Here is a 27,963-nt window from a genome sequence, read left to right on the forward strand (position 1 = left end):
CTGAATTATAATCACCAGATGAACAAAGAAAAAAAGTGATCTGATGGTGTTGGTTATATTATGACAATCATCATTTGAACTTGATCACTGAACTCATTAAGACCCTTATTTCTGATGTAGATTTATGTTGTTGATTACAGCATAACTGCGATTCTGCATAAATATCCAGAATTTTAGATATAATATAAAGGATTTCTTAAAAGTTGTTTTAAAATAAAAATCTTTCTTTTAGGCACACACAGACGTCAAGATTCAGTCTATGCATCTCAACAATGGTGAGGAGCAGAATATTCAATTAGGAAAAGTAAATTACATAGACAATTCAGATCATAATTTATTCATACCGCAATGCATGATGGGAGCCATTAATGAGTTGTGATTGGTGGCAGCCACTGCAACATGCTTTATTATTGTCACCATTGTTGAGATTCACAGGCTGATTATTGATGTCTGTGTTTCTAAATAAATCCATTTGAAAGTCTTTTGATCAGAACAATGTTAATAAAATATTTTTGGATTAAATTAAAAATACTGAAAATCATATACTGTAGAATCACAGAGCTGCTGTAAATAACAAGTTAAACCAAACTATCTCAATAAATTTCATTTTTTGGATCACAACATGATTATGTCAAAACATAACCAACACCATCAGATCACATTGTCTCTTTGTTCATCTGACTGTTATAAATTAATAACAGCAGACAAGCAAAATTTAAAGTGAATATATAAGGGTCAAGAGCCCAACTAAAGCAAACACTGATCGTCATAATGGTAACTTACAATTTGTGATTTTCTCCTTCAGTGATTCTGCTTGTTAACATCAGGTGTCTTCAATAATGCTCAATCATCACTAAATTAATCACTTAATTATCTCATTAACTTTAACACTCTTGAGTGTTAATTTTACACTCATATTTTAACACTTTACACTCTTGAGTGTGGACTCATACACTCCGAGGAGTGTTAATTTAACACTGGAGTTTTTGCTGTGTATGTCATGCATATATTGTCATTTAATAATCTGCTCAATAATATATATATATATATAAACAATGAAACCATGTTCTGCATTGTAAACTTCATATATGTGCAGTCTGCATTGTGACTGATTGAAAAAAAACTGATATGTGTGTGTGTGTTCTGCATTGGGGATGCTCTCTAATCTAATTTCTTCATTTGTGTGTGTGTGTTCTGGATTGTGCCAGATTTTTTATTTTTTTGGCCAATAATAAAAAAAAGAAACCCATTTCCCATTCATTCTATGGGAGTCAAATTGACCGGTGAGGGAAGTATTTGTTACAATTTTTATTACAACCACATAAACTCCTCAAATCCAGTCCAGTCCACAAATCTCCCAAGGTCTTGGACCAATCCGATGAACAGTCAATTTTTAAAAATCTTGCCAAAATGCCTCATTCATCCATTCAAAATGACCAATTATCACTATAAATTAAATTCTGTCTTGATTTAGCGTTGTTGGTGGTGAAGCATGCCAAAAAACCGTTAATTCAGTTTATTTATTGAAAAAAAAAAAAAAATCAGTTTGTGTGATGTTAGATTCCTCTTCTACAAGCTTCCAGACTTGAGATGCTCCACATCAGGCCTCTTGAGGTTTTGCTTTTTGAATGTTCAAGAAAGTAATTTATCCCAATACCTCTTCCATATCTTTCATCATCCACATCAACTCCTCTCAGAAAGCAAATGCCAGGAATAATCATCTGAACGCATTTATTATTTTTCTTCAGATATCCAGAAATTCCCCTTTAAAGTTTCTTATGATGATTAAAATTAGATACAGACGTAAAATATCACACAAAACAAATTATAATGTTGGATTTGTGATTCAGATTGGAAAAAGTTATCAGAATATTCCTGCAAGGTATTAGTTAGTCAGAATTCTAAACTGAACTTGAAATGAATTCAAGTCAGCATTTTTTTATTTTTTTAAAGTATTTTAGCTCCAACAATATTATTTAAGATTTATTGAGAGAATGCAAGAGAGGATGTTTAATTTCCTGTAATCAACATTTTGAACATTTAATCAACATTATGAAGCACATCCGTGACTGAGGAGGCTATCCTGGAGCGCAGTGATGCCGATGTACTGCTCCCTGTATTCTCGAGTTTGGCTTTCCTCTCTTGTCGGCCAGTATTCAACCCAGGTGTGCTCTCCAAAGACGTACTGCAGACTAAAACAACAGAAAAGTGAAGACAAAACAGACAAAATTACTGACTTAGCTACTACACTCTATACATTTGTGTAAGGGTCAATGAACAATAAGGATGTCCAAGGTGATAAAAAGGAGAATTATTTTAACAATCTTTGTATGTGTTGGTTTTTATACATTTATACATTTTTGAAAAACATTTAATACACACTCAAGTTTCACCTGAACCAAACATGTATTTTAATAACAGGTCAAAATATGTTATATGTGTCTAATGGAGTCTTCACAGGTTTATGATTTTCTTGTCAAAAGTAATTGCCTCCTGCATAATGCTTACGTCATACTGTCATACATTTTAAAACAAAATAGGTTTTTTGTCTTTAAATAAATATGTGTTCACTTATGTCAATATTTCTTTTTTTACAGCATTATAATTAGACCCCTAATGCCCCTAATAATCATCAACACCCCTAATGCTTTCACAGTCCTACAGCTCATACTGGGTCGACATTTCATTTGGAAATGTTAGGCAGTTTTGATTTATATGCTATGTAATGTTTATGATCACGTTAGCTTACATGTGCGTAAGCAATGCTTCTGTTGCTTGTTTTTCTTTTTTCTTCACCTGTGTTTTGATCAGGAGATTCTGTACTCTTTCAGATGCACAATAGCGCCCCCTACCATATAACAGTGAAAATGGATTGCTGGAAAATTCGGTCAATGGCGGGGGAAAGAGCAATACCGTATATAATACCACCTATAATTGTTTTACTTTAAACCCCACAAAAATAATCAAAATAACTTAAACCCATGTTCATCACAGGAGATTTGAACTCTTTCCCCGCCACTGACGAGATATTTCAGAGTAGACAATCTCCTGATCAAAACACAGGAGAAGAAGCGATATCATATATGTAATCATATGTTAAATAACGTGATCACCAACATTAAACAGCATATTATTCAAAACTTGCTAATGTTAATGAATGAAATGTCGACCCATAAAGAGGAAACGACTGTGAAGCTCTAGGGGTGTTGATGGACTCGATCTACTCCATCTGTGTTTTGATCATCGTTCTGAATCCAATCTGACAAAAACGAGATTTTCTCAGCTTTTTGCTCAAAATTTTACTTTTTTTTTTTTTTTTTTTATTAAACTTACCAACACACAAGTGTTGATAAAGAATGCATACAGAATAAAATTGGCTTTTGGTTTAAAGGCAGAGGTTTTTTTTGTTGTTGTTGTTGTTTATATATATTGCATGTTCATTGTTCATTGTATTCATTCAACAAAATATTCCGAGGGCATGAAATGTTTGTGAAAATGATCAAAAATGCTCGAGGGAACAGCCAACTTAAAAAATAAATAAATAAAAACTGGAGGGGAAAGAGATAATTGTATGCAGGGGCGTAATTTGTGGGGGGGTTGGGGGGGAGATAACCCCCCCAATATTTAAATCTATGCATTACAACCCCCCCAATATTTATACCATGATCACATGAAAAATATGCAGACCCAAACTTCAACCCCCCCAATGTTCAAACCAAATCTACGCCCTTGATTGTATGTCTTTATTTATTCAAGTTTATTGAAGTCTTACTTTGTTCAAGTCTATTCTAGGTTATATAAAATGCATTTTGACAAAAAAACAACTGTCCCAACATTGAGCCATGAACAACATTCTGCAGACTTTAAATACATAAAGTTCAGGCAAATTCTGTAATTCACAGACACAGAGTGGACACTTACGTTCCTCCGAGCTTTGGCAGGTCTTTGAATCTGCCCATGATGAGGTACGACTTGCCTTCTACCAATCCTAAACTCTCTCTGCAACTGGGACGACCCAAAAATTGTCTGACTTTCCCCTCAACAACATCCTCATCAGTGCCTACAGGACAGAACAGTGTTTAGGACACACTTTCTCTGCAATTCAAATTAGCCTCATGCTGAATATGTATTTGAGAAAAAAAAATGCATTTAACAAGAATCAGACACATTTCATATGCAGTTCATGATCTGTGGAGTAGCATGGAGAGAACATTGAACTGTACCTTCTTTCAGCACCTTGTCCACCTTCAAGTGATAGATGTCAGAGTCATGTGTCAGATCCATCCCCACCACTGAGACTTTATAAACTGTCAAGCATAAGTGTTATATTGTTACTGGCATAATAACTGATTAGATTGGATTTTGGTGTCAGAAATCTGTGATTTAAAAGTGAAATTTGGGTCTGCTGCTCTCACATAGTTTGCCATTTTGGGAGCTTAACAGAAATTATCGCTATGAAAAGTGAACACATCACATCTTTTTTGGTTAGCTGGTTTGTGAGCAACAGTGTGCCGACTTTTTTTTGCAAAAAAATCTGTCATTACTTACTCACCCTCATGTCGTTACAAACCCATAAGACTTTCGTTCATCTTCGGAAAACAAATTAAGATATTTTAGATTAAATCTGAGAGCTTTCTGTCCCTCTGTTGACAGGCTACACAACTACCACTTGATGCTTAAAATTCATAAATAGATTGTAAAACTAATCCATATTAAATGAGCAGTTTAGTCCAAATTTTCTGAAGAGACTCAATCACTTTATATGCTGAAAAGATTTAGGCTTTTATTCACATATAAACATCAATCAACACACACATTGCTACTGCCAATACACTCACAGACATTCCTGTGAGCATGTAAGACATAATGCTGCTGCTGCACATGTAACATACATGAATCAACCCTCATAGTAGATCTGGAGAAGTGGAGCTGGGGAGGGTGGAGGGTTTCTGAAAGCGGACTCTAGACTGGTAACAGCAACACAACCAGTATTTGTTTAAATGTTGAGCCACAGTTTAATGGCTACTGATGCAAAAGCAACCAATCAGCTGCGCTATGTAGATAATGATGTGATTGCTACCAAATTAGTTAAAGATCTATTAGCCTGCGCCATCTAATGTTTAATGACGAAACTAGGTAATTTGTTATAATTAATTATACATATTTTCCTTTTGAGCTAATGTGCTACATGTCGCTGTCAATGGATGGACATAAATCTCTCAGACTTTATTACAAATATTTTCATTTGTGTTCCAAAGATGAACAAGTCTTATGGGTTTGGAACAACATGATGGAGAGTAATTAATGACAGAATTTTCATTTTTGGCTAACCTAACCCTTTAATGCAGTTGTTCACTATAAAAAGAGCAGCGTGGAAAACAATTCCTTTTGAGCTCCACTGAAAAACAACCGGATCATGTAGGTTTACAACAACATGGGAGGGTGTAAATAATGAACTCTTGATTTATGAAAGTATAACAGTCATGACAATGAATTAACCTACCATAATCCATGCCAGCTTCACACGATGTATCCATACGATCACTTTCATCGACTTGGTTTTTCTTCTGGAAAGTGCAGCTTTCTGCATTCAGAGAAGTTATTAATGCACACTTTTAATCACACACACACATAAATAAATTGTTTGTTTCCTCGTTCACATACAAGAATAAAAAAAAAAAAACATAATAATGTTTAAAATTACAAGTAGACTGAAGGTAACCAAATCAAATTCAAGTTCAGGATATGGTCACCATACACTATTTGTGTGTGATTATACCTTCTGCACAAATGCACATGTCTCCCTTACACAGTCTGTATATAGCGCCATCTGCCCTTTCAGGGTGGTAGAACTTCATACAGCGTGCATCTGACAGAGAGAGAGAGAGAGAGAGAGAGAGAGAGAGAGAGAGAGAGAGAGAGAGAGAGAGAGAGAGAGAGAGAGAGAGAGAGAGAGAGAGAGAGAGAGAGAGAGAGAGAGAGAGAGAGAGAGAGAGAGAGAGAGAGAGAGAGATTTAATGCAGTGAGGTCAATTAATTAAAAATGCTAATTTCAAGAAATATTATATAACAATATCTGCTGAGAAAAGCTCACAAATGAGTATCACTTGAAGACATTATTGTGGCAGATGAGTAAATCATAAAAAAATAGTTTTTACATTTCCTTTACATAAAATCATAAAAAAAACAATCATAAGGAACAAAACAAACACAAATACACATATACAAAAGACTATGGTGTTTATATGTTGTACCTAAACAATCAAACAATGGCATATTGACTTAGCCTACCTAAGCAAATGTAACTTTATACACAGTCACAAAAATAAAATATAAATTATCCTACGTAAAAAAAAAAAAAAAAAAAAAAAAAAAACTTAGCCTGAATAAGCCTACCCAGCGGGCACCTTGATGTCAAAATGACGTCACGAAATAGGTCAAAAATGAAAGTCATATTGACGTCAAAGTGTCAATTGTCAATTTGATGTCAAGATTTTGACCTAGAGCTGCTGATGTCATTTTGCCGAACAAAAAGGCATGGCCGTACACTTATTACCAGCTTCACTTAAAACTAACCAGATTTACTTTATTTAATTTCAATTTTAATGAAATCATTTAAATTGTGCATTTTAAAGTCACCATGATGGTGGTTAGCGTTTGCTTTAGTTGTGCTCTTGACCCTTGACTCTTTAATATAAAATTTTCTCTGGCTGCTATAATTGTGTGTTTATAAAACACATGTATTGTAGCTAAAAAAGCCATGAGAAAATGAGATCAGGTGATGTTGGCTGTTTATTGATGATGACGAAGATATCATCATGTAAATGCCTAAACCACTGATCATGTTCTGTGTCTAATGCTTTGATTATATAGAACTTGTGGTTTTTATGTTGTATTATAATAGAATCCATTAAATTTTACAGCATGAGAGCAATGTTGTTTATCAAATAATATAAATGATTTTAAAAACATTTAGTGCATTAAACTCTTTCCTCTACATTATTACTTAGCCGTCAAGAGTCAGTGTATGACTCTCAACAATGCTGACAATCAATGAAATGCTTCATACTGCAGTGCATGCTGGGTACCACCAATCAAAACTCACCCTTATCTCCCAGCATGCATTGCGGCATTAATAAATTATGCAGCTGGAGTTGATCTGATTATCTCGATATTTTGTTTGATTGTCACCATTGTTGAGATTCATATGCTGTTTCTTGATGTCTGTGTGCGTCTAAGTAATGCCATAGATTAAAGGTTTTTGTGCACTAAATAATTTTAAAAACCAAGTATGTTATTTGATAAAGAACATGGCGTCAAATGACTTCTATTATGAATAAAACAGTTTTAAAACCACAGATTCTATATAATCAAAGCATTAGACACTGAATAAGATCAGAGATTCAGGCAATTACATGATGATATCGTCGTCATCATCAATAAACAGCCAACATCATCACCTGACCTCATTTTCTCATGGCTTTTTTAGCTACAACAACAGAGCTTTATAAACACACAATTATAGCAGCCAGAATTTTTTTTATATATTAAAGAGTCAAGGGTCAAGAGCACAACTAAAGCAAACGCTAACCACCATCATGGTGACTTTAAAATACAAAATATGATTTCATTAAACTGGAAATGAAATAAAGTAAATCTGGTTAGTTTAAGTGAAGCTGGTAATAAGTGTACGGCCATGCATTTCACCTTTTTGTTTGGCAAAATGACATCAGCAGAGGTCAAAATCTTGACATCAAATTGACATTGACACTTTGACGTCAATATGACTTTCATTTTTGACCTATTTCTTGATGTAATTTTGACATCAATGTGATGTCATATTGATGTTAAATTGACATCAAATGCCCACTGGGTAAAGTACTCAGTGTTCACATTGCTGTAAAGATTTCAGCCATTGTTTCAGCTTTGTAGAGAAAATGTACTCGGTTACTAACGTAACCTCGGTTCTCTCTAGAAGAGGGAACGAGTACTGCGTAAAGTATCTTACGCTAGGGGAAAATCCTTTTTCCGCGAGATATTGAAGCCAAAAATTATCCTTAATTTTGAAATAATGCAAAACGCGTTGCAGCAGCATGCAGACATAGGCGAGACAGCTTGCGCGCCTATTGGCTGGTCTGCGGCAACTGCAGCAGCCTATCGAGCGAGGCCTGGCGTGACGCCAGACCCAATGAGGGTGCTTCGCGCCCGCTGCGTCACGTCCCGCCGAAACGGGCGTGGTCTAGGCCTATAAATATCGCTCGCAGGCAGCTATTATCTGGTTTTTCATCATAGAACAGTACTCGTTCCCTCTTCTAGAGAGAACCGAGGTTACGTTAGTAACAGAGTACGTTCTCTTACGAGAGGTCTCTCGTACTGCGTAAGGTATCTTACGCTAGGGGACCCAATGCAAAACGCCGTGCGTGCAGGGATCTGACACCATAGATCCAAGGGCGAAAGCCCGGGATTCATAAAGTGCACAATCACCCATGGAGCTCACAGGGAGTCCGGGAAGAGAGAGGGGTTGAAACCGTACTCTTCCACACATAACAGCGTCGTTTAAACGCTAATACATCACACAGACAGGGCGGGGTACGGCCTGAACTGGTGGAAAAAGTGACGAAACTATTGAGCAAAGGGGCTATAGAGCCTCTCTCTCAAGTTCAGAGCGAAGGATGCGTCTCTTTCCTCATCAGGGACCGGTAGGGCAGACAGGGAAATAACCTGCGCCCTAAACGGTGTGTTGAGAGATTTTGGAACATAACCGTGCTTAGGTTTGAGTATAACCCTCGAGTCATTCGGCCCAAACTCCATACACGTCGTGCTCACTGAGAGCGCGTGTAAGTCCCCTATGCGCTTCACCGAAGCGAGAGCCAGCAGAAACACGGTCTTAAAAGACAGGTGTTTCAGATCAATCGTCTGCAATGGCTCGAATGGGCCACCTTTCATGGCTTCCAGAACCGTAGAAAGGTCCCATAAAGGGACTGAGGGAGGTCTGGGAGGATTCAGTCTCTTAGCTCCTCTGAGGAAGCGAATAACTAAATCGTTCCTTCCTATTGACTGACCAAGCGTTGTTCTAGAGAACGCTGCTATAGCCGCCACGTAGACTTTGAGCGTGGAAGGGGTTCTACCTTTTTCCAACAGCTCTTGTAGGAAGGAAAGCACCTCCGTCACTCCACAAGCTGTGGGTGACACGTCACGGGCTGTGCACCAGCCCGCAAACACTGACCATTTCGATGCGTAGAGGCGTCTAGTAGACGGAGCTCTAGCCTGTGTGATCGTGTTCATCACTCCCTTAGAGAGCTCAGCATGTACCCGTTGATGGCCCAGACATGAAGGGACCACAGTTCCGGGTGAGGATGCCATATCGAGCCGTAAGCCTGGGAGAGGAGGTCTCTCCTCACTGGCACTGGCCACGGGACAGTGCTCGCTAGCTGCATCACAGCTGGGAACCAAGGTTGGTTTTTCCAGAGCGGCGCTACGAGCAGTACTGGACATCCTTCTTCCCTTATCCGCTCTATCACCTGAGGCAGGAGAGAGACGGGGGGAAAAGCATAGAGCGGGCGGCGGGGCCACACATGTGCCAGCGCGTCCCTGCTCTTGGAGAAAATCTCCGGGCAGCGAGCGTTTTCTTGAGATGCAAACAGGTCTATTTCCGCTCTGCCAAATTTCCTCCACAGCAGCTGGACTGTCTGTGGGTGTAGAGACCATTCGCCTGCCGGAACATTGTTCCTGGACAGTCTGTCTGGTCCTATGTTCAGGAGCCCCGGCACATGCGCTGCTTTCAGCGAGCGCAGATTGTACTGAGCCCACACCAGGAGGCGTTTCACTAGCCTGTACAGGTTTCTGGACCTGAGGCCGCCCTGGCGATTTATGTAGGACACCACTGACATATTGTCCGACCGGACCAGAACGTGGTGTCCCTTTATTTGGGGACGAAAACGCGTCAACGCGTTGTCCACTGCCAACATTTCGAGGCAGTTTATGTGCAGGAGCTTCTCGCGTTCTGACCAATGGCCAAAGAACGGTCTGCCCTCGAGCAGCGCTCCCCATCCCGAGGTGGATGCGTCCGTAGACACCACCCTCACCCTCGAGGAAGTCCCCAGGTTTACACCTGACCGGTACCATCCGTCCACTTTCCAAGGTTTCAGAGCCGCAACGCAGCTCTGATTGACCTTGAGACGAAGCGAACCGGACTTCCACGCTCGGCGTGGGACTCGCGCTTTCAGCCAGAACTGCAGTGGGCGCATGCGGAGCAAGCCCAGCTGGAGCACTGAGGATGCTGAGGCCATGAGACCCAGCATTTTCTGAAATTTCTTGAGCGGGACAGAAGCGCCGCAGCGGAAAGAGCTCGCTGCGCGCTGAACGTCCACCGCGCGCTGTGGTGATAGACGCGCTATCATAGACAGCGAGTTCAGCTCTGTGCCCAGGAAAGAAATCTTCTGACTGGGAGACAGGGAGCTCTTCGCCCAATTGACTTTGAGACCTAATTTCTCGAGGTGATCGAGTAACATGGTCGTGTGCTCTACGAGCACTGAGCGAGATTGCGCTAGGATCAGCCAATCGTCCAAATAGTTCAGCACTCGCAAGCCCTTCATTCTGAGGGGTGCGAGCGCCACGTCCATGCACTTCGTAAATGTACGGGGTGCCAGGGACAAACCGAACGGCAGGACTGTGTACTGATATGCCTGGCCCTCGAAGGCGAATCTCAAAAATCGCCTGTAACGTGACGCTATTTGTATCTGAAAACAACGCGTCCTTCAGATCTATTGACACGAACCTCCTCGGCGAATGTGCGCGAGGATTTTCCTGGTCGTGAGCATCCTGAACTGTCGCTTCACAAGCACTTTGTTCAGTTGCCTTAGATCTAGTATGGGTCTGAGACCCCCGTCTTTTTTGGGTACCAGGAAGTATCTGCTGTATAGCCCTCCTTCGCTCTGAACTTGAGAGAGAGGCTCTATAGCCCCTTTGCTCAATAGTTTCGTCACTTCGGCTCGAAGTAAATGTGCTACTTCTGTTTTTACCGTGGTCTCGACGCGCGCCGTATAACGGCGAGGGCGTCGGCGAAACTGCAGCGAATAGCCTCTTTCTATAATGTCTAGCACCCACTTCGAAACCCCGGGCAGCTTTGCCCATGCATCCGCATGAATAGCTAGGGGTTGAAGACGAAGCTCGCTCTGTTCGCTCTGCGATAGAGATGCTTCGGTGCATTGCAACGTAGTCGTCGCGCTCGTGACATTTGAGGGAGGGGGCGCGCTGATAACAGTGGGCAGATTGCCCGCGCTCGACTCCCTTACGGTGGTCAACCGAGAGGGGGAGGGCTGGGCGAGTCCCGTAGGAACTGTCATGTCTGTGTGTAGATGTGGGCGCGGGACGGCGGGCACATTCATTACACTGAAAGCATTTTTCGCTTGAGTGAAGCGAATGCCTGTTGGTTTCGTTTTTACAGAAACCGTGAGACATGCACAACGTGGTATATGTGGGCACTGGGTAGTGGGCACATTCACAACGTTTGAAGCGCAATCGATCTGGGTCGATTTTATGTGCGCGAGACCTGTGTGACAGGCTGTGCTTGTGTGTAGTGATGGGCACTGGACAGTGGGCATGTTTTCTACACATAAAACACCATCGGCCGTGGCCGGGACATCAGAAAATACACTCTCTTGGGGATTTATCTGGGTAGCCGTAAAAACAGCTTTTGTGTGCAGGCAAGCGGGAGACAGAACCGGCTTGTTGACTGCATAATACACTGGAACAGTCACATTTTCTGGAACTGGACGAGCGAATAGTTTTGGTGGAAGTCCGGCCGCAGCGGGACTTGAACACCGTCGTTTTCCTAGGCGTGCTAGGACGACTTCGGGGCCTCGGGCTTTACCACAATCCTGGGCCGCGCATGGTGGGGCGGCGGCCGGATGAGCGGGAGCGCGATCTCGCGCTTCGGGCCTGGCGGCGCTGCGGCAGTGGGCGGCGGCTGGGGCTGAGAGCTCTGCGCAGACGGTTTCGCACGGCCTGCAGCAGAACTGGAGCGCTTTGGCAGGAAGTGCTTCATAGCCTGAGATGCTTTCTGTACCTCGGCGAATCTCTCAGCGAAGTCCTTCACGGAGGATCCGAAGAGACCGGCGGGAGAAAGCGGGGCGTCGAGGAAGGCGGCGCGCTCTGAATCGGCCATGTCCGAGAGCGTCAGCCAGAGGTGTCTCTCAGTAACAGTGAGAGAAGCCATCGTACGCCCAATAGCCTGAGCCGCGGACTTAGTGGCACGGAGAGCGAGGTCCGTGGCGCTCCTTAAGTCCGGCACACAGATCGCTTCAGGTCCCTTCTCGTCCAGCCTTCGGAGGAGATCGGCCTGGAAGATCTGAAGTGTGGCCATGGTGTGCAGCGCAGACACAGCCTGCCCGGCGGCGGAGAAAGCGCGGCGGAGCAGACTTGACGTTGTGCGGCAAGCTTTAGAGGGTAGGGCCAGGTTAGCGCGCCGTCCAGCGGAGGGCGGGCATAAGTGGGCCGCAATCGCCTCTTCGACCGGCGGCAGCGAATGATATCCTCTGTTTTTGGCATCGTCAACTGCAGAGAATGCCATAGAAACAGAAGGACGCATTCTAGCTGAATGGGGAGCGTTCCAGGATTTAGCAACTTCTTCGTGTAACTCAGGAAGAAAAGGCGCTGGTCTGGACGCAGGCGAAGCGCGATCCCCAGGCAGGAAACAGCCATCCAGCCGGTTGCGAGCGGGTTGCTCGGGCGAAGACCACTCGAGGCCGCGGCTCGCCGCGGCCTGTGCGAGTATTCGCATGAGTTCCATCTCAATGGACGCTCTCTTGCCTGACGAAGTGCGGGCAGGGGGCGCGAGGTCCTCAGAGCTCGCCCAATCCTCACTGCCTGACGCCAGGATAGAACAGGAATCCTCCTCTCCCAGCAGGGCTTCCTCCTCAGCGATGTCAACGGAAGCGCTGTCCGTCGGGAAGAGAGGCTGAAGAAGCCGGCGAAGCAGGCGGGCGAACCGGCGAGCTTTGGTGGCTGGGGGAAGGTTCCGGGACCCGCTGGGCACGGCGCTTTTTACGGCGCGATGCCGCGGTGGGCGGGGGAGCAGTCTCGGCGAAAGAGGCCAGGCAAGTCCGCAGAGTCGCCATGGGCAGTAGCTCGCAGTGAGAGCAGCCGCCTTCAGCGAGCGCGAGAGCTGCATGATCCTCACCCAGGCAGGAAACGCAGATGACATGGCGGTTCCCGTCGCTGAGCGTGGCTCTGCACGAGCCGCAGGAAGGCATCTTTAAAAAGACGCTAGCTCTTTTAGAATGTGTGTCGCGTTGGCAACACACACACACAAATAACACAGAGAATGAAAGGATATAGGCGCCGGAAAGCGCAGCAGGAAGGCAAGGAAGGCGGTGCGGCCAGCGACTTCAGTGACTCGTCCCGCTGAAGATGCTCTCTCTCGACGGCGCGGCTTCTCTCCAGCTCCAGCGATGCGTGTGCTTCGCTTGAAGGATGAAAAATCAGATAATAGCTGCCTGCGAGCGATATTTATAGGCCTAGACCACGCCCGTTTCGGTGGGACGTGACACAGCGGGCGCGAAGCACCCTCATTGAGTCTGGCGTCACGCCAGGCCTCGCTCGATAGGCTGCTGCAGTTGCCGCAGACCAGCCAATAGGCGCGCGAGCTGTCTCGCCTATGTCTGCATGCTGCTGCAACGCGTTTTGCATTATTTCAAAATTAAGGATAATTTTTGGCTTCAATATCTCGCGGAAAAAGGATTTTCCCCTAGCGTAAGATACCTTACGCAGTACGAGAGACCTCTCGCAAGAGAACTGAGTTCTGAGCATGGTGTTCCATAGAAGTGAACCTTTCACTGAAAAGGATGATTGACCCACAGCAGTTTATAAAATTATCAAAACTTAACAAATCATACTTTTGACAATGATGCCATTTCATTTGTTTCTGACCCATTCGTGTGTACAACGTGCTGTTCTTGTTGCATTTACACGGCTTTCACCAGCAGATGTCCTCAGCATGCTATGTTTTGAGTGAAGCTAGAGTAGGCTAATCGATCTAATCGTTTCACACATACTCCGTTTGCAGTGCGTATGCGGTGCGTATTTTTTTCCGTACCCATGTTAACAGGTTAGAGCTTTCACACTGCACGCGGTTGCAGTCCGTCGATCCGTTCCAGTTGCGGTGCGTGTACAGCAGTGCAGCGATCGTTTCCGCACCGAGCCTATTTTTGCTGTGCTGCATGCGCTGAATTAAAGTGACAGCACATGGTTCGTGGTCAAAATGAATACAGATTGAACTGAAAATGTAGTAATTTCATCATAAATGCATTTAGTTAAATAAAACGTAGTAGTCTCACCATAAATGCATTTAGCCTACTATTTTTCACAGTCATCTTTTTACTTCAAGACCGGGGTAAATCAAGGAAAACTACAATTTACTTCAACAAGGCGACATAATGAACAACACTTGTCTCATTCGTGGAGGTGGAAAAACAAGTTCTGTGACATGCAAGATTTATTGTATAAAGATTTAAATTATGCAAAAGAAAGGGTAAGTCTGCTGTTTTTGTCAATTTTAAGTTTTAATTTAAAATGTATGCGATTTTAATATAAGTGCATGGTTAAATATTTTACCACTAGCTTGAGCAACTTAATATATAAATATAGCTGCAAGCAGCCATTACCGGGGCCAAGCAGAATAAGACGACAAGACATGCCAACATGTCTGAAAGTGTCAGACCAACTGCAACAATGAGTAATTAAAGACATTTAAAGAGGATTTTAGGCAAAATGCCTGAAAAATCATAGAAACAATAATTTAAAATATGATTTAATGGATTATCACTTTCGACCAATAGGTGGCGCAGTTACAAAACTGATGTGATGTGGTCAGAGTGAAGTGACAATGACACATACAGGGCCCTATTTTAACAATCTGAAACGCAAGTGTCAAAGCGCAAAGCGCAAGTAACTTTGTGGGCGGGTCTCGGCGCTGTTGCTATTTTCCCGGCGGGATAAATGACTCTTGCGCCCGGCGCAAATCTAAAAGGGGTTGGTCTGAAGTAGCTTTATTATTCATAGCTGTGGTTTGGGCGTAACGTGAAATAAACCAATCAGAGCATCATCTCACATTCCCTTTAAGAGCAGACGCGCTTTTTCCTTGGCGTATTGCTATTATAACGGAGGATTTGCCAGGCGCACGCCAGGAGTGGTTCACAGCCGAGGAGAGCAATGCTCTCGTCACGGCCGTAAAAGAGAGATAAGTGACATTGGAGATGGAGAAACACACCCAAATTAACTTCGGTTAAACAGGTATATAATAATGTGGGTAAATGTGTAAGCTAGATGTATGCTTTTATAATAAATTGTCTATCTATCTATTGTTTGTAATAATATGATTTGCAAAAATGAAAACTGCTGCTTCTGTGTAGATGAGAGAAGCAAAGTGTATGCGCGTTGTGCACGCTATACATTATGGTCAAGCATGCGCCCTTAAAATAGCATAATGAACAATGCGCAACGCGCCACTGACTTTAGACTAGGTTTTTTCTGGCCAGTGGCGCAATTGTTTTATGGAACAGTAAAATAGCACCAGGGATTGTTTGTGCCGGAACACGCCTCCTTTTTTGCGCTGAACCGCCCAGGGAGCGCAAGTTCATTCCCTAGTTTAGCGACGTGCTTCTGTGGACATTTATATGAAAAAACACGTAAAAAATGACTGACACGTGACTTTGATTGGATTTTACTACCCCTTACTATCAATATTTTCACATTTGGGCAATGATGTTTAGTTAACAAGCTATGATTCCAAACTTCTGACAGTGGTTTCGTCTCGATCGGACAAACGGTTTCGAAGATATCGCCAAATGTTTTTTAAATCACAACGCTACACAAACCGTAAGGCGAAACCTAGCATGTTTGGTATCGGTGGACTCGGCAAGGATTCAGGAGTCTAAAGAGATGAGTCTCGTGAAAATAAGTCGACCACACCCAAAGTTATAAGCATTTGAAAAAAAAAATTCACCATTTTAAATTCACCAGATAGGCCTACAAGATGGGCTAATGTAGAAAAAAATAACTTAAGGTCATTCTGGGATGAACATTTTCTGGAAATCCCTTTTTTTGTTTTCTTTTTTTTTTTTTCATTAAAGGAAATCATCTTGTCTCAGTTACAAATTTGACTGATAAATCATAAATAATGTTTTTTTTTCACCCTTTTGTATTTATTGCATTGCATATTGTATTGTTCAGGGGTGACAGATTGATAGGCAGACATGGTATTTATGACTGGATGTAACTTTTTATACTTTGCGGTAAAATGGCTCTCCTACTGACTTTGTCCTATCAGTGCGGCTCGCATGAAAAATATAGTGAAGACCACTGCGATAAAGCGTTGCGGAGATACAGCCTTACGACTGTTTTCGCAAGCGCTACGTAAAATTTGTTTGTGTGGTATTCGAGAATGGTTTGACGAATCAACACGAATTCCAAAACTTTTTGTCGGCATGGTCTGAAGATGATCTGATTCAATTTTCGTGGAAATTGGAGCAACGGCCTAGGAGGAGTTTGAAAAAGTAGGTTTTTCGGAAAATTCAAATTTTGTTGATTGGCCTTACGGTTCAAAAGTTATTAGCATAAACATGAGTGCAACTTTGGACAGTTGGTGGCGCTAGAGGGAATGACTTAGACACACCAAAATTGGTGTATTTAATGTTGGGACTGTCCTCTATCAGAATGTCAAACTATTACAACTTTCCCGCAATCGGTTCTATGGGCTGCCATAGACTCCCAGTCGGAAGAAACGGAATAATAATAATAATAATAGGAACGGGAACAGATACAATGCCTACGCACCTTCGGTGCTTGGCCCCTAATTATATAGAAGTAGGCTAATGCATTGAATAATAATTTGTTTAACCCTCTGAGGTCGGCAAACGCGCCCGCGTGTTTTGCTGGATTTTTTTCACATAGCAGCAACATAAACTTAAAAATATCCGTCATTTATGGTTATATAAATAAAATAAATACATGATTATAAACTATAGAGGGTCTTCTTTTTTTTGTGTACACTCACATTAACATCAAAACCTTGTTTTTATTTTTAAATAAATAAAATAAACAGGGTGCGCTTTCAGCTCACTCTGTCTCCGCAAAAATATTTCTGAAACAAGTCTGGAAAATGAACTGAAACTCAGCTAATATTTATCACACAACCATGAAACATGCGTCTAAAGAAAGCTTTAAATTTCTACTTTTAAATAAAACAATTTACATTCAAAACAAATATTCTCCTGCAATGTAATCTGTATGAAACTAAAGAGAAGTACAGTTTCTCCCGTCTCATCTAATTAACTGTAATGAGTTCACACCCACTCGCAGAGCGCGCTATTCATAAGATAATGTGCTGAGGTGATCTATGCAAAATAAGGTAAACGCCCCCTGAAATGCCTTAATACCAGCAAGTTTCATTCATTCACTTTCCTGCGCCGTTGGAAGATGACACGATTCACTGGTGAAGGAGCCCTTCAGCTAGTCCTGGATACACAGCAAAATCCCCCAGTGTTAAATTAACACTCCTCAGTGTTTACAGTATATGTGTCCACACTACAGAGTGTTAAAAATTAACACTGAAGCAGTGTTGAAGTTAATGAGATAATTAAGTTAACACTGAAGCAGTGTTGAAGTTAATGCAATAATTAAGTGATTAATTAAGTGATGATTGGCCATTAGTGGTGACACCTGATGATAACAAGCAGACTCACTGAAGGAAAGAGAAAAAACAATAACAGAAAAAAGAGAAACACAAGAACTACGACTGACTTCCAGTCATTACACATTTTTTCACTTATTATTACCAGTTTGACTTTATTTCTGTCATACATCGACAAAAGTTCTTGAGATTCAAAAGAAGTTTAGACGGTAATATTTTATGGAATTTTTCTTTTCAAGTTACCATTTTGGTGGTCAGTGTTTGCTTTAGTTGGGCTCTTGACTCTTTTCATTTTTTAATATTAGTTTTTCTCTGGTTGCTACAACTTTGTGTTTATAAAGCACATTTGTTACTGCAAGAGAAAACATGACCTGCTCACAATATGTTTTGATGATAAAAACATTATCATGTAGTGTCCTGATTCACTGATGTCATTCAGAGTCTAAATTTTTGACTATATACTTGATGACTTGTTTTAGTATTGGTGATTGTAGCTCTGAGATTCTACAGTTTGAGATCCAACAACAATATGAAAAATTTTGAAAACACTTTGAGCAAAGAAGCTATTGTGTTTAAACACACAGACATCAAGAATCAGCATATGAATCTCAACAATGGTGACAATAAACAAACTAGTGACAAACAGATCAACTCTGAACATCACAAAACAAGCGACTAAAGTCAGAACAAAACAATAGCAAAATAAAAGCCAACAGAAAAAACAATGAAAATTACAGGACAATTCAGCTGCATAATTTATTCAATCTGCAATGCATGATGTCAGCCATTGATGTGTTCTGATTGGTGGCTCCCATCATGCACTGCAACATTAAGCATTTGTTTGATTGTCACCATTGTTGAGATTCATATGTAGATTATTGATGTCTGTGTGTGATTTTAAATCCTTCAGATCTTTAAAACATTGCTGAAAGTAACTACTGTAGTGAAAAATTATTAAAACAATTAGATAATCAGTTTCTAATGCTGTGTGACATCATTGAATCACACAGCCAAAGTCACAGTTTCTCTTGCCACAACACATATGCTTTATAAACACAGAGTTGGAGCAGCCAGAGAAATACTAATGTTAAAAAGTAAAGGGTCAAGAGCCCAACTAAAGCAAACACTGACCACCATAATGGTGACATGAAACGAAACATTCCATAAAACATTACCATCTAAACTTCTGTTAAATCTAAATAAGACCGTGTGTAGATGTATGACAGAAATAAAGTCAAACTGGTAAAATAATAAGTGCAATAATGGCTCGAAGTCAGTAGTTCTTGTGTTTCTCTTTTTTCTGTTCTTGTTTCTCTTTCCTTCAGTGATTCTGCTTGTTATCATCAGGTGTCACCACTAATGGCCAATCATCACTTAATTAATCACTTAATTATCTCATTAACTTCAACACTGCTTCCGTGTTAACTTAATTATCTCATTAACTTCAACACTGCTTCAGTGTTAATTTTTAACACCCTGTAGTGTGGACACATATAAACACTGAGGAGTGTTAATTTAACACTGGGGATTTTGCTGTGTATGCATTATAGGGTGGTTGTGTACACACACTACCAACACACATTTATGTTCAAACGCCATGTAAAAGTGAATTTTGCATAATAGGTGTCCTTTAATATCTCACCTGGAGAGTAATATTCATATATTGTGACTGGAACAGGTTGAAGCAGACCCACATTAAACATCTTGTTCATTTTGAAGGCAATTCTGTCTGTGTCTTTATGAGAAACCTGATAAGCAAAAAAAACAAAAAAAAAAACAAATGTATATATTAAATTTGAAACTGCCCACATTAACATTTGCACAGGCGACAAATAATAATAAGAACGAACCAAATAAAAACAAAATTGCAGTCAGAATGATTCATTATTATGTTTCTTATGAATTGTGGTTGGTGTTTCTATCTTGCAGTCATTTAACAATGTATAGCTGTATTCCAGCAGTATTCTGTTTTGGATAGCAGAAAACAAAATGCATGTAAATTGTATAGTCATCGGCTCAATCTACAAATTCAATTAGCACATTTTCTTTTGCATAAATTTCTGCAAAATTCTAATATGCAGTCTGTAATGTACAAACAGGTGAATATCCAGTTACACAGCAAAAACTCCATTGTAAAATTAACTCTCCTGGGAGTTTATTTGACTCCACACTCGAGAGTGTTAAAGTAATGAGATAATTAAGTGATTAATTGAGTGATGATTGAGCATTATTGAAGACACCTGATGTTTAACACTCTTGAGTGTGGACTCATATACACTCCCAGGAGTGTTATTTTAACACTGGAGTTTTTAAATGCCGCTCCATCTGAAAGCAGGTGATGGCGATTTACTACTAATCAAGGAACCGGCTTTACTGACGAGATGCGCCTAACAATGTCATGCGATATATCACCCAGCCCTAATTTACTCATTGTTCATCTGGCTGTTATAACTGAATTACAGCAGCCAAACAAAATCTAAAGTTAAAAATGTAAGGGTCAAGAGTCCAACTAAACTAAACACCGATCACCATAATGGTGATATTTTTAAAATGTATTTTCTCCTTCAGTGATTCTGCTTGTTATCATCAGGTGTCTTCAATAATGCTCAATCATCACTCAATTAATCACTTAATTATCTCATTAACTTTAACACTGCTTCAGTGTTACTTATAACACTCTGAGTGTGGACTCATATAAACACTGAGAGTGTTGATTTAACACTGGGGATTTTGCTGTGCTGGTCTAGATTGGTACAGATTACACTAATCTGATGAGCTCAAATAATCCACAGTACTGTATTAGTGGGGGGAACCCCGATGGTCCTGATGACCAAATTTGTGCTCACCTTTTTCAATTGAGGTGAATATTGATCTCTCTAGAGACATCTACCCCAGGTTTCACAGACAAGGTTTAAGCTAGTCTCAGACTAAAATTAATGTTTGAGCTGTTTAACTGAAAGCAACTTGCACTGATATATCTCTAAATATGTCAGTGTCATTGTTTTGTCTCAAGATTCACACCACTATGTTCATTTCTAGGGCATGTTAATAAAAGCTACTAAAATGCCCTAATTGAATTAAGGCCTAATCCTATCTTATTCTAAGCCCTGTCTGTGAAACCGGGCCCTAGAGTTATAAATGAAAATCAACAGAAGAATACTGACCATCATGGGGAAATCTCAGAGTCAAAATAAGATACACCGGTGTTTTGCCAGATGAGAAGTATATTCTATGTATCATCTTTTTACTATTTTAATTCATTTTACTCTAATTCACTTTATAACTGTATAATTTATCTATTTTAATTCCTTTTATAACTGTTTTAATTTCCCCTGCTTTTACTTTGTGTCTATTTTCTATGCAAAGCTCTATGAATTGGTATAGTGTGATTATTTAATTCCTTTCTATGTAAAGCTTATGAATAACTGTTTGAATTTCCCTTGCTTTTATTTTGTGATTATTTTTATTCCTCTCTATGTAAAGCACTTTGAATTGCCATAGTGTATGAAATGTGCTATATAAATAAACTTGCTTTGCCTTAAAAGGTTTATTAAAAGTTATTGTTAAAATTTAGTTTCCCTATGGAGAAATTGAATGGAGTTTTTACTTCTGGAAGCCGACTGTGCACTCTATACTGTGATAAGTTTCATGATAAAAAGAAAACAAATATGTGTTTGACATCATCAGGCAACACAGTCTGCTGAAATACCTTATCTAAGTAGAGGATGAGGGATCCTCGCTCTGACAGCACTTTATTCTTTTCATATTTCTGAATGTATCTCTCCTTTCCCGTGGACAACTGTGGGCAAGAAAATGAGAAAAAAAGCTCAATGCATCACATGATGACCAACATGTTTTATGGCCTATCTGCAGATGTGAGGATTCCTCTTCTAAATACCAAAGTGAGGCATCACTGCGTCAGTTTATCATCATAATACCTCTTCAAGATAATTTTCTTCAACATCAAATCCCGTCGGTATGCCAATGTCCAGAATAGTCATAGTGGCATCAGTTTCATTACTTTTGTAGCTGTAAAGATGGAGATAAAGAGCAGATTTTATTAACAGGTTTCGTAGTCCTACTCAGGCTGCGTTTAAGGCTGCTTTCACGCAAGGGCTTTTGGCTTGAACCCGAGTCCGTTTGATGTCAGATCTCCAATATTGTTGTATAACACAGAGCTGCTCGTCTCTGAATAAACAGTCTTTGAAGAGCAAGTTACATTGTCAGATGCAGTGCAACTGCATGTGAATGCAGTCACATTGGTAACCACACAGTAAATTCCCCAGTGTTAAATTTAACACCGCTCGGTGTTTATATGGGAACCACCAGCAGGGTGTTAGAAGTAACACTGAAGCAGTGTTAGAGTTAATTATATAATTAAGTGATTAATTGAGCGATGATTGAGCATTGAAGACACCTGATGATAACAAGCAGAATCACTGAAGAAAAGAGAAACACAAGAATTACAACTGATGAAATCAACTGAAGATAAAAGAAGACATTAAATCTGTGAAGATCTCATCAGAGGAGGATTAAACAACTCCACAAACAGCATTACCAGCTTCACTTATTACCAACTAGTTATTGAGAATTAATAGAGGTTTAGATGTTGATGTTTTATTGGAAATAATATGTTTTAGTAAATTCACCATTATGGTGATCGGTGTTTGCTTTAGTTGGGCAGTTTGACTCTTGACTTCGCTATGCAAGTTTGTGGTCTTTGTAACAGTGTTTATCAAAACGTAATTTGTTATGTATGCCAGAAACAAAGATCTGATCAAGTGATGTAGTTTTAACCATCATGAAGTAGAATGATTCACTAATCTCATAAATTACCAAAAATGGTTATTTGTTATTAAAAGATATTTTTTTTCACCAATGGTAATTTCTTGCTACAGAACAGACATTCTGAATTATGATTTATTTTTGTGAACATTGTGGAGCAAATTATTTAATACACACACAGACATCAAGAATTAGCATATGAATCTCAACAATGGTGACATGCTTCCTGCAGCATGTCACCATTGTTGAGATTCATAAGCTGATTCTTGATGTTAGTGTGTGTTTTCGGTTTATTTTCTCGCAATGTATTTCGAAGTTAAAATTCAGAAAAAAAAATATTGATGGTAAAAATCTGTTAATAACAAGTTACATCTTTTGGTCAGTTATTACATTTGTCAACCATTCTTTTTTTATGATGATGATGAAATACATATCATATCTTAGTTCATGGTTTTCTTTGCAACAAATTATGTTTCAGTGAACACTGTTACAAAGATAACAACTAACATAATAAATATATATAAATTGTCAAACCACCCAACTAGAGGAAACACCGATCACCATAATGGCGACCAAACATTTTCATCTAAAAAATTGTTCATTCTCAAAAAGAACTTCTGTAGAGGAATGACAGAAATAAGGTCAAACTGGTTTGTAATAAGAGAGATTTCATGTCTTTTCAGTTGATTTCATCTAAAGCTGTGTCCAGAAGTCAGTTGTGGTTCTTTTGTTTCTCTTTTCTTCAGTAATTCTGCTTGTTATCATCAGGTGTCTTCAATAATTGAACAATCATCACTCAGTTACTTATTTAATTATCTAATTAACTCTAACACTGCATCAGTGTTACTTTAACACCCTGCTGGTGGTTCCCATATGAACACCGAGCGGTGTTAATTTAACACCGGGAAATTTACTGTGCAGCTGTCACTAGTACTCACATTCATGAAGCAAACATACAACAGTCAACACGTTGATCTCACAGTGATGTCACCATGTGGTCACACCATCAGCAATCTGAGTTCACAGTGATCTAAAAGTGTAACCTCACAGCACTCTCACTGTGTGCTCAAACTATGACCACAATATGAGCTCATCCCAGCTAGAAATGTTATTGTTCTATGAATGTATTGAGAGCATTATGTTATGTTCTTGTATTGTTTTCTGTAGCTAATTTTATTTTTGTTACCAGAATGTTCTCCTAAAAGGAAGGATAACACTCTCTAAAAACATTTTAAACATGTTTAGTGATAACACTGATAGAACATTATCCCCTAACAATCTTGCGTTTCCCAGCAGACACAGGACTGAACCTCTTAAAGAGTTTGTTTGAAAGTAATAGTTTGGTTTGGTCATTGTGGAGGGCAGTGTTTGCTTTAGTTGGACACTTTGGCCTTGACTGTTTGATGTTAGTTTTTCTCTGACTGCTATAAGTGTTTGTTATAGCAAGAGAAAATGTAATCAAGTATGTTGGCTACTTGTTGATAATAAAGATATTATCATAATGTAGTGGCCTGAAAATCTTAAATATTTAATATAAATAACTAAGTCTGTTTAAGTTATAAACTACTTCATTGAGATAAACACAAACCTCCTTCCTTCTTCTTCTTTTATAGAGTTTAACTGGCGGTTGGAAAACCAACTTAAGGTGCATTTACCGCCAACTACCGGACAGGAGTGTGGTCGCCGAGAATAGTCACCTATGCGCATCTATACCTATGATATAAATATGTACATATTAAATACGGTAAAACAACCCCGTATTTTTGAGAAACCTCATAACTTGATTTTTAACACTTTTAGATACATCTCCTAAGAAATTAACTAAAGTAAGCGCTTTCCCTTCTTTATATAGGACTGATGTTAAACAACTACGCTCTTCCATGCAATTATTACACTCTATTAGGACATGTTCAGCTGTTTCTGGCTGACCGCAATAATCACAGACTCCTGTCTGATGTTTCTTTATACGGAACAAAGATCTATTGAGACCTGAATGGCCAATCCTTAAACGTGTCTCTCCGGCTTCCATCCCTAGACCTACCCCCTCCCACATTTCTTTGCACACAGTAAAGATGTCTGCCAGTGTCATTAGTATCCCACTGCTCTTGCCACATCCCAATCACTTTATTCTGAATAATAGATTTCCCTTCAGCTTTGCACAGAGGGACATTGATGTTAACCACATCCAATTTCAAGGCCTGTTTAGCTAGAATATCCACCTCTTCATTTCCATCAACACCTACATGGGCACAGACCCAGACAAATTGAACACAAACATCTTTACTATGCAGCTGAAATAATATACGGTAAATTTTGTATAATAGATCTAGTCTGCATGTCTTTCCTGTTTTAATGCTCAATAATGCAGCTTGACTGTCTGAGGCAACTACCGCTCTGTTTATGTCCCCAATGCAATTCATAAGCAGCCAATTAAGAGCTAAAGCAATGGTAGTGAGTTCAACAGTATACACTGCAAGATAGTCAGAAGTTCTTCTTTTAATTTTGATGTTATATTGTGGAATACTCACTGCCGCTCCTGTTCTGCCATTGTTGGGATCTTTAGACCCATCAGTATACAGTACAAGGTGCTCTTTAAACTGCTCAAAATAATTTTGAACAACAAGCCATTCTGGGGTACCCCTACTTTCCTTTTTCAATGCCAGTTGTATCTGCAAGTCCACTACTGGCATAACAAACAACAATGGAAGTATAGATGAACATGGTACAGTCGAACTGAACTTAAATTGTGTCAGGCCTACATTCTGGGCTTTAATATCCCCAATCCACCCAAAGCTATAGTAGTTAGACTCCTGATGTTCCCAACAATCCTGCAACACAGCACATCAATCTCAATAATGGTGACATGCTGCAATGCATTCTGGGTGCATTATACAAAACTTATCAGTGGCTCCCAGAATGCATTGCGGCATGAAACATGTCACCATTATTGAGATTTACACGCTGATTCTTGACGTTTGAGTGTGTCTAAGTGAAACTCAAGTTCAAAATGTTTTTATATAAAAAACAAAATAAAATAAATATATATATATATATATATATATATATATATATATATATATATATATATATATATATATATATATATATATATATATATACACACACACACACACATATATACATACATATGTATATACATATATATATATTAGTGGTGGGCTGTTATCGGCGTTAACATGCTGCATTAACACGAAACTCTTATCGGGCGATAAATAAATATCGCCGTTAATCTATTCTCAAAGTTGGGTTGGGAGCTGGGTCTATACTACGCAACCTATGATGACTTTTACCTTGATATTTTAGCGCGGATGTATACCTAGCCGAATTCGGTTCGGTGTTCCGTACGCATTTTCAAACCGAACGGTTCGTTGGATCATTCAAACAGTGCGTGGAAGCCAGCAAGAAACATTGTGCCATGAATGAACTATCAGTGTCCACAGATCTGCAACATTTACCATGGATTTACTGTAGTAACACTAACTGCAGCCATGGAAGTTTGGCAGGAATAGTAGGCTATAATGCTTTCAAGAAACATTACGTTGGTTTTATTTTGACATTATGAATAAAATTGCTGCCCTCAAATGTTAATCTGAAATAAAAATTTATAAACCTTTGTTTATAACTACTACAATATTAGGCTACATTTCATTTTTTCCAAGGAGCTGTTTTGTTTTATATGATCATAAGAAGAGTCTATTATAGCTCCATCATTGCTCAAAGTAAAAAATAAATAAAATATAAAATCATACTTTATTATGTTAGTTTTAATAATAATAAAAAAATCTCTGGCATTTCTTCACAAGTTCTTTTAAATGTCACTTTGTATTTAAGAAACACGTGCCCTTTAGTCATTATTTGGGTAGCTCACATATCCTGAATGCCTTCGGCAGAATTCAAATGAGCCATTTTAATCTAGATTAATTCCAAGATTACAGCGAGATTAATCTAGATTTAAAAAATTAATCTATGCCCACCACTAATCTATATATATATAAATATATATATACATTTTATTATACAGATTATCTTTTTTATACATAGTTGGATGTCATGCTATAAAAACATTACTAAAATCAATTAAATGAAATTAATAACATACATGACTGCCTAGAAGCTGATCAGTGCATTACATGATGATTAAATCATTGTCGTTATCAACAAGTAGCTGATATCATTTGATCATATGTTCTCTTACTGTTTTTGCCATAACAAACATTTACAGCAGCCAGAGAAAAACTAACATTAGAACATTAGGAGTCAAACTGCCCAACTAAAACAAACACTGATCACCATAATGGTGGCACCACACCAAACTATTAATTTCAATAAACCATCAACATCTAAACCTCTATTAATCTCAATAAAGTATTTTGTACACGTGTGACAGAAATAAAGTCTGGTTAGTAATAAGTGAAGCTGGTAATGCTGTTTGTGGAGTTGTTTAATGAAGTTGGAGCCTGAGATCAGATGTTTAGACGTCAACCCAATTTTCATTTTAAGCCAAAATTTGACGTCTGAGCAATGTTGGAGTCCACGTCCAATAACATTTCTAGCTGGGGTGATTAACATTGTGGCCATAATATGAGCACACAGTGAGTGCGCTGTGCGGTTACACTTTTAGCTCACTGTGAACTCACATTGTGATCATATGGAGAGATCACTGTGAGATTAATGTGTTGACTGGGACAGCAACTGTGGGAAAATGTGGGGTGGGATCGAACTTAAGAAAACAACCAAGTGTGAAAACAGCCTAAATGAGCACATGTTGATTAATTACAAATAAAATGGTTTCTTGACATAAAAATAAATTAGGGTATTTGTTCACATACAAGAAATCCATAATGAAGTTGTAACTTTCAATGGCTCCTTGTTTTGCTAAAGGGAAACAAAAGTATTTGGTGGTTTTAGTTCAGGTCAGGTCTTCCCCTTCTAAAGGGAACATACAAATTGAATTATAGTCATTTAAATGAAAAAGTAATAAAGCTTTTCACACTTTAACTAGTTAACCCTGGGTCATTCGAAACCCTGAGTAAACAGAATCCTGGGTTATCTTGTTTCATGTTTCACACTGCTCATAATTTTCCTGGGGTTAACAATTAATCCTGGGTATTCATTCGCTGGCGTTTCACACTGTAGCCTAAATTTATAAACCCTGGGTTAACGTTCTTATTTGCATATTTGCTGTGTCATTGTCATTGATTTGACAAATGCAGAACATGACATTCTGAAGTAATTGTAGTTCTAGTTACAAGTGTCAAACAATCCTCTACCTGGGGTTAAAAACAGGGTTTAGAGTGAAGATAACCCGGGGTTAAGCACAGTGTGAAAAGTGTTACAGAAATGCTCTGAACTCAGTCAATCTTACTTTCAGAGTCTTTTTCCATTTTAACAGTCAGATCAAAGAGTGTACAGTCAGACTTCTTCTCAACAGGTCTGGCGTAGTACAGCGTCAGAACCTGAAAAGAGCAG

The 27,963-nt window shown here is 39.6% G+C and overlaps 1 protein-coding gene across 2 annotated transcripts in view; it reads right to left on the bottom strand.

Moving 5' to 3' along the window:
• Window positions 1–1,181: 1,181 nt before the first annotated feature.
• The window catches only part of LOC307152096 (complement C3-like), a 138,145-nt gene continuing 111,363 nt past the window's right edge, over window positions 1,182–27,963 (bottom strand). For both annotated transcript variants that reach the window (XM_079860482.1, XM_079860481.1), the window contains exons 32-41: window positions 27,860–27,950; window positions 27,324–27,369; window positions 21,627–21,717; window positions 21,398–21,487; window positions 19,331–19,436; window positions 5,780–5,869; window positions 5,504–5,584; window positions 4,224–4,307; window positions 3,922–4,060; window positions 1,182–2,192 (exon numbers count right to left, since the gene is read on the bottom strand). In XM_079860482.1, the coding sequence (XP_079716608.1) occupies window positions 2,051–2,192; window positions 3,922–4,060; window positions 4,224–4,307; window positions 5,504–5,584; window positions 5,780–5,869; window positions 19,331–19,436; window positions 21,398–21,487; window positions 21,627–21,717; window positions 27,324–27,369; window positions 27,860–27,950 (960 nt within the window). In that variant the 3' untranslated portion in view covers window positions 1,182–2,050. The remainder of the gene's footprint in view (window positions 2,193–3,921; window positions 4,061–4,223; window positions 4,308–5,503; window positions 5,585–5,779; window positions 5,870–19,330; window positions 19,437–21,397; window positions 21,488–21,626; window positions 21,718–27,323; window positions 27,370–27,859; window positions 27,951–27,963) is intronic.

This window comes from Squalius cephalus (assembly GCF_949319135.1).
Source record: "Squalius cephalus genome assembly, chromosome: 2".
In the NCBI taxonomy this organism is placed as follows: domain Eukaryota; kingdom Metazoa; phylum Chordata; class Actinopteri; order Cypriniformes; family Leuciscidae; genus Squalius; species Squalius cephalus.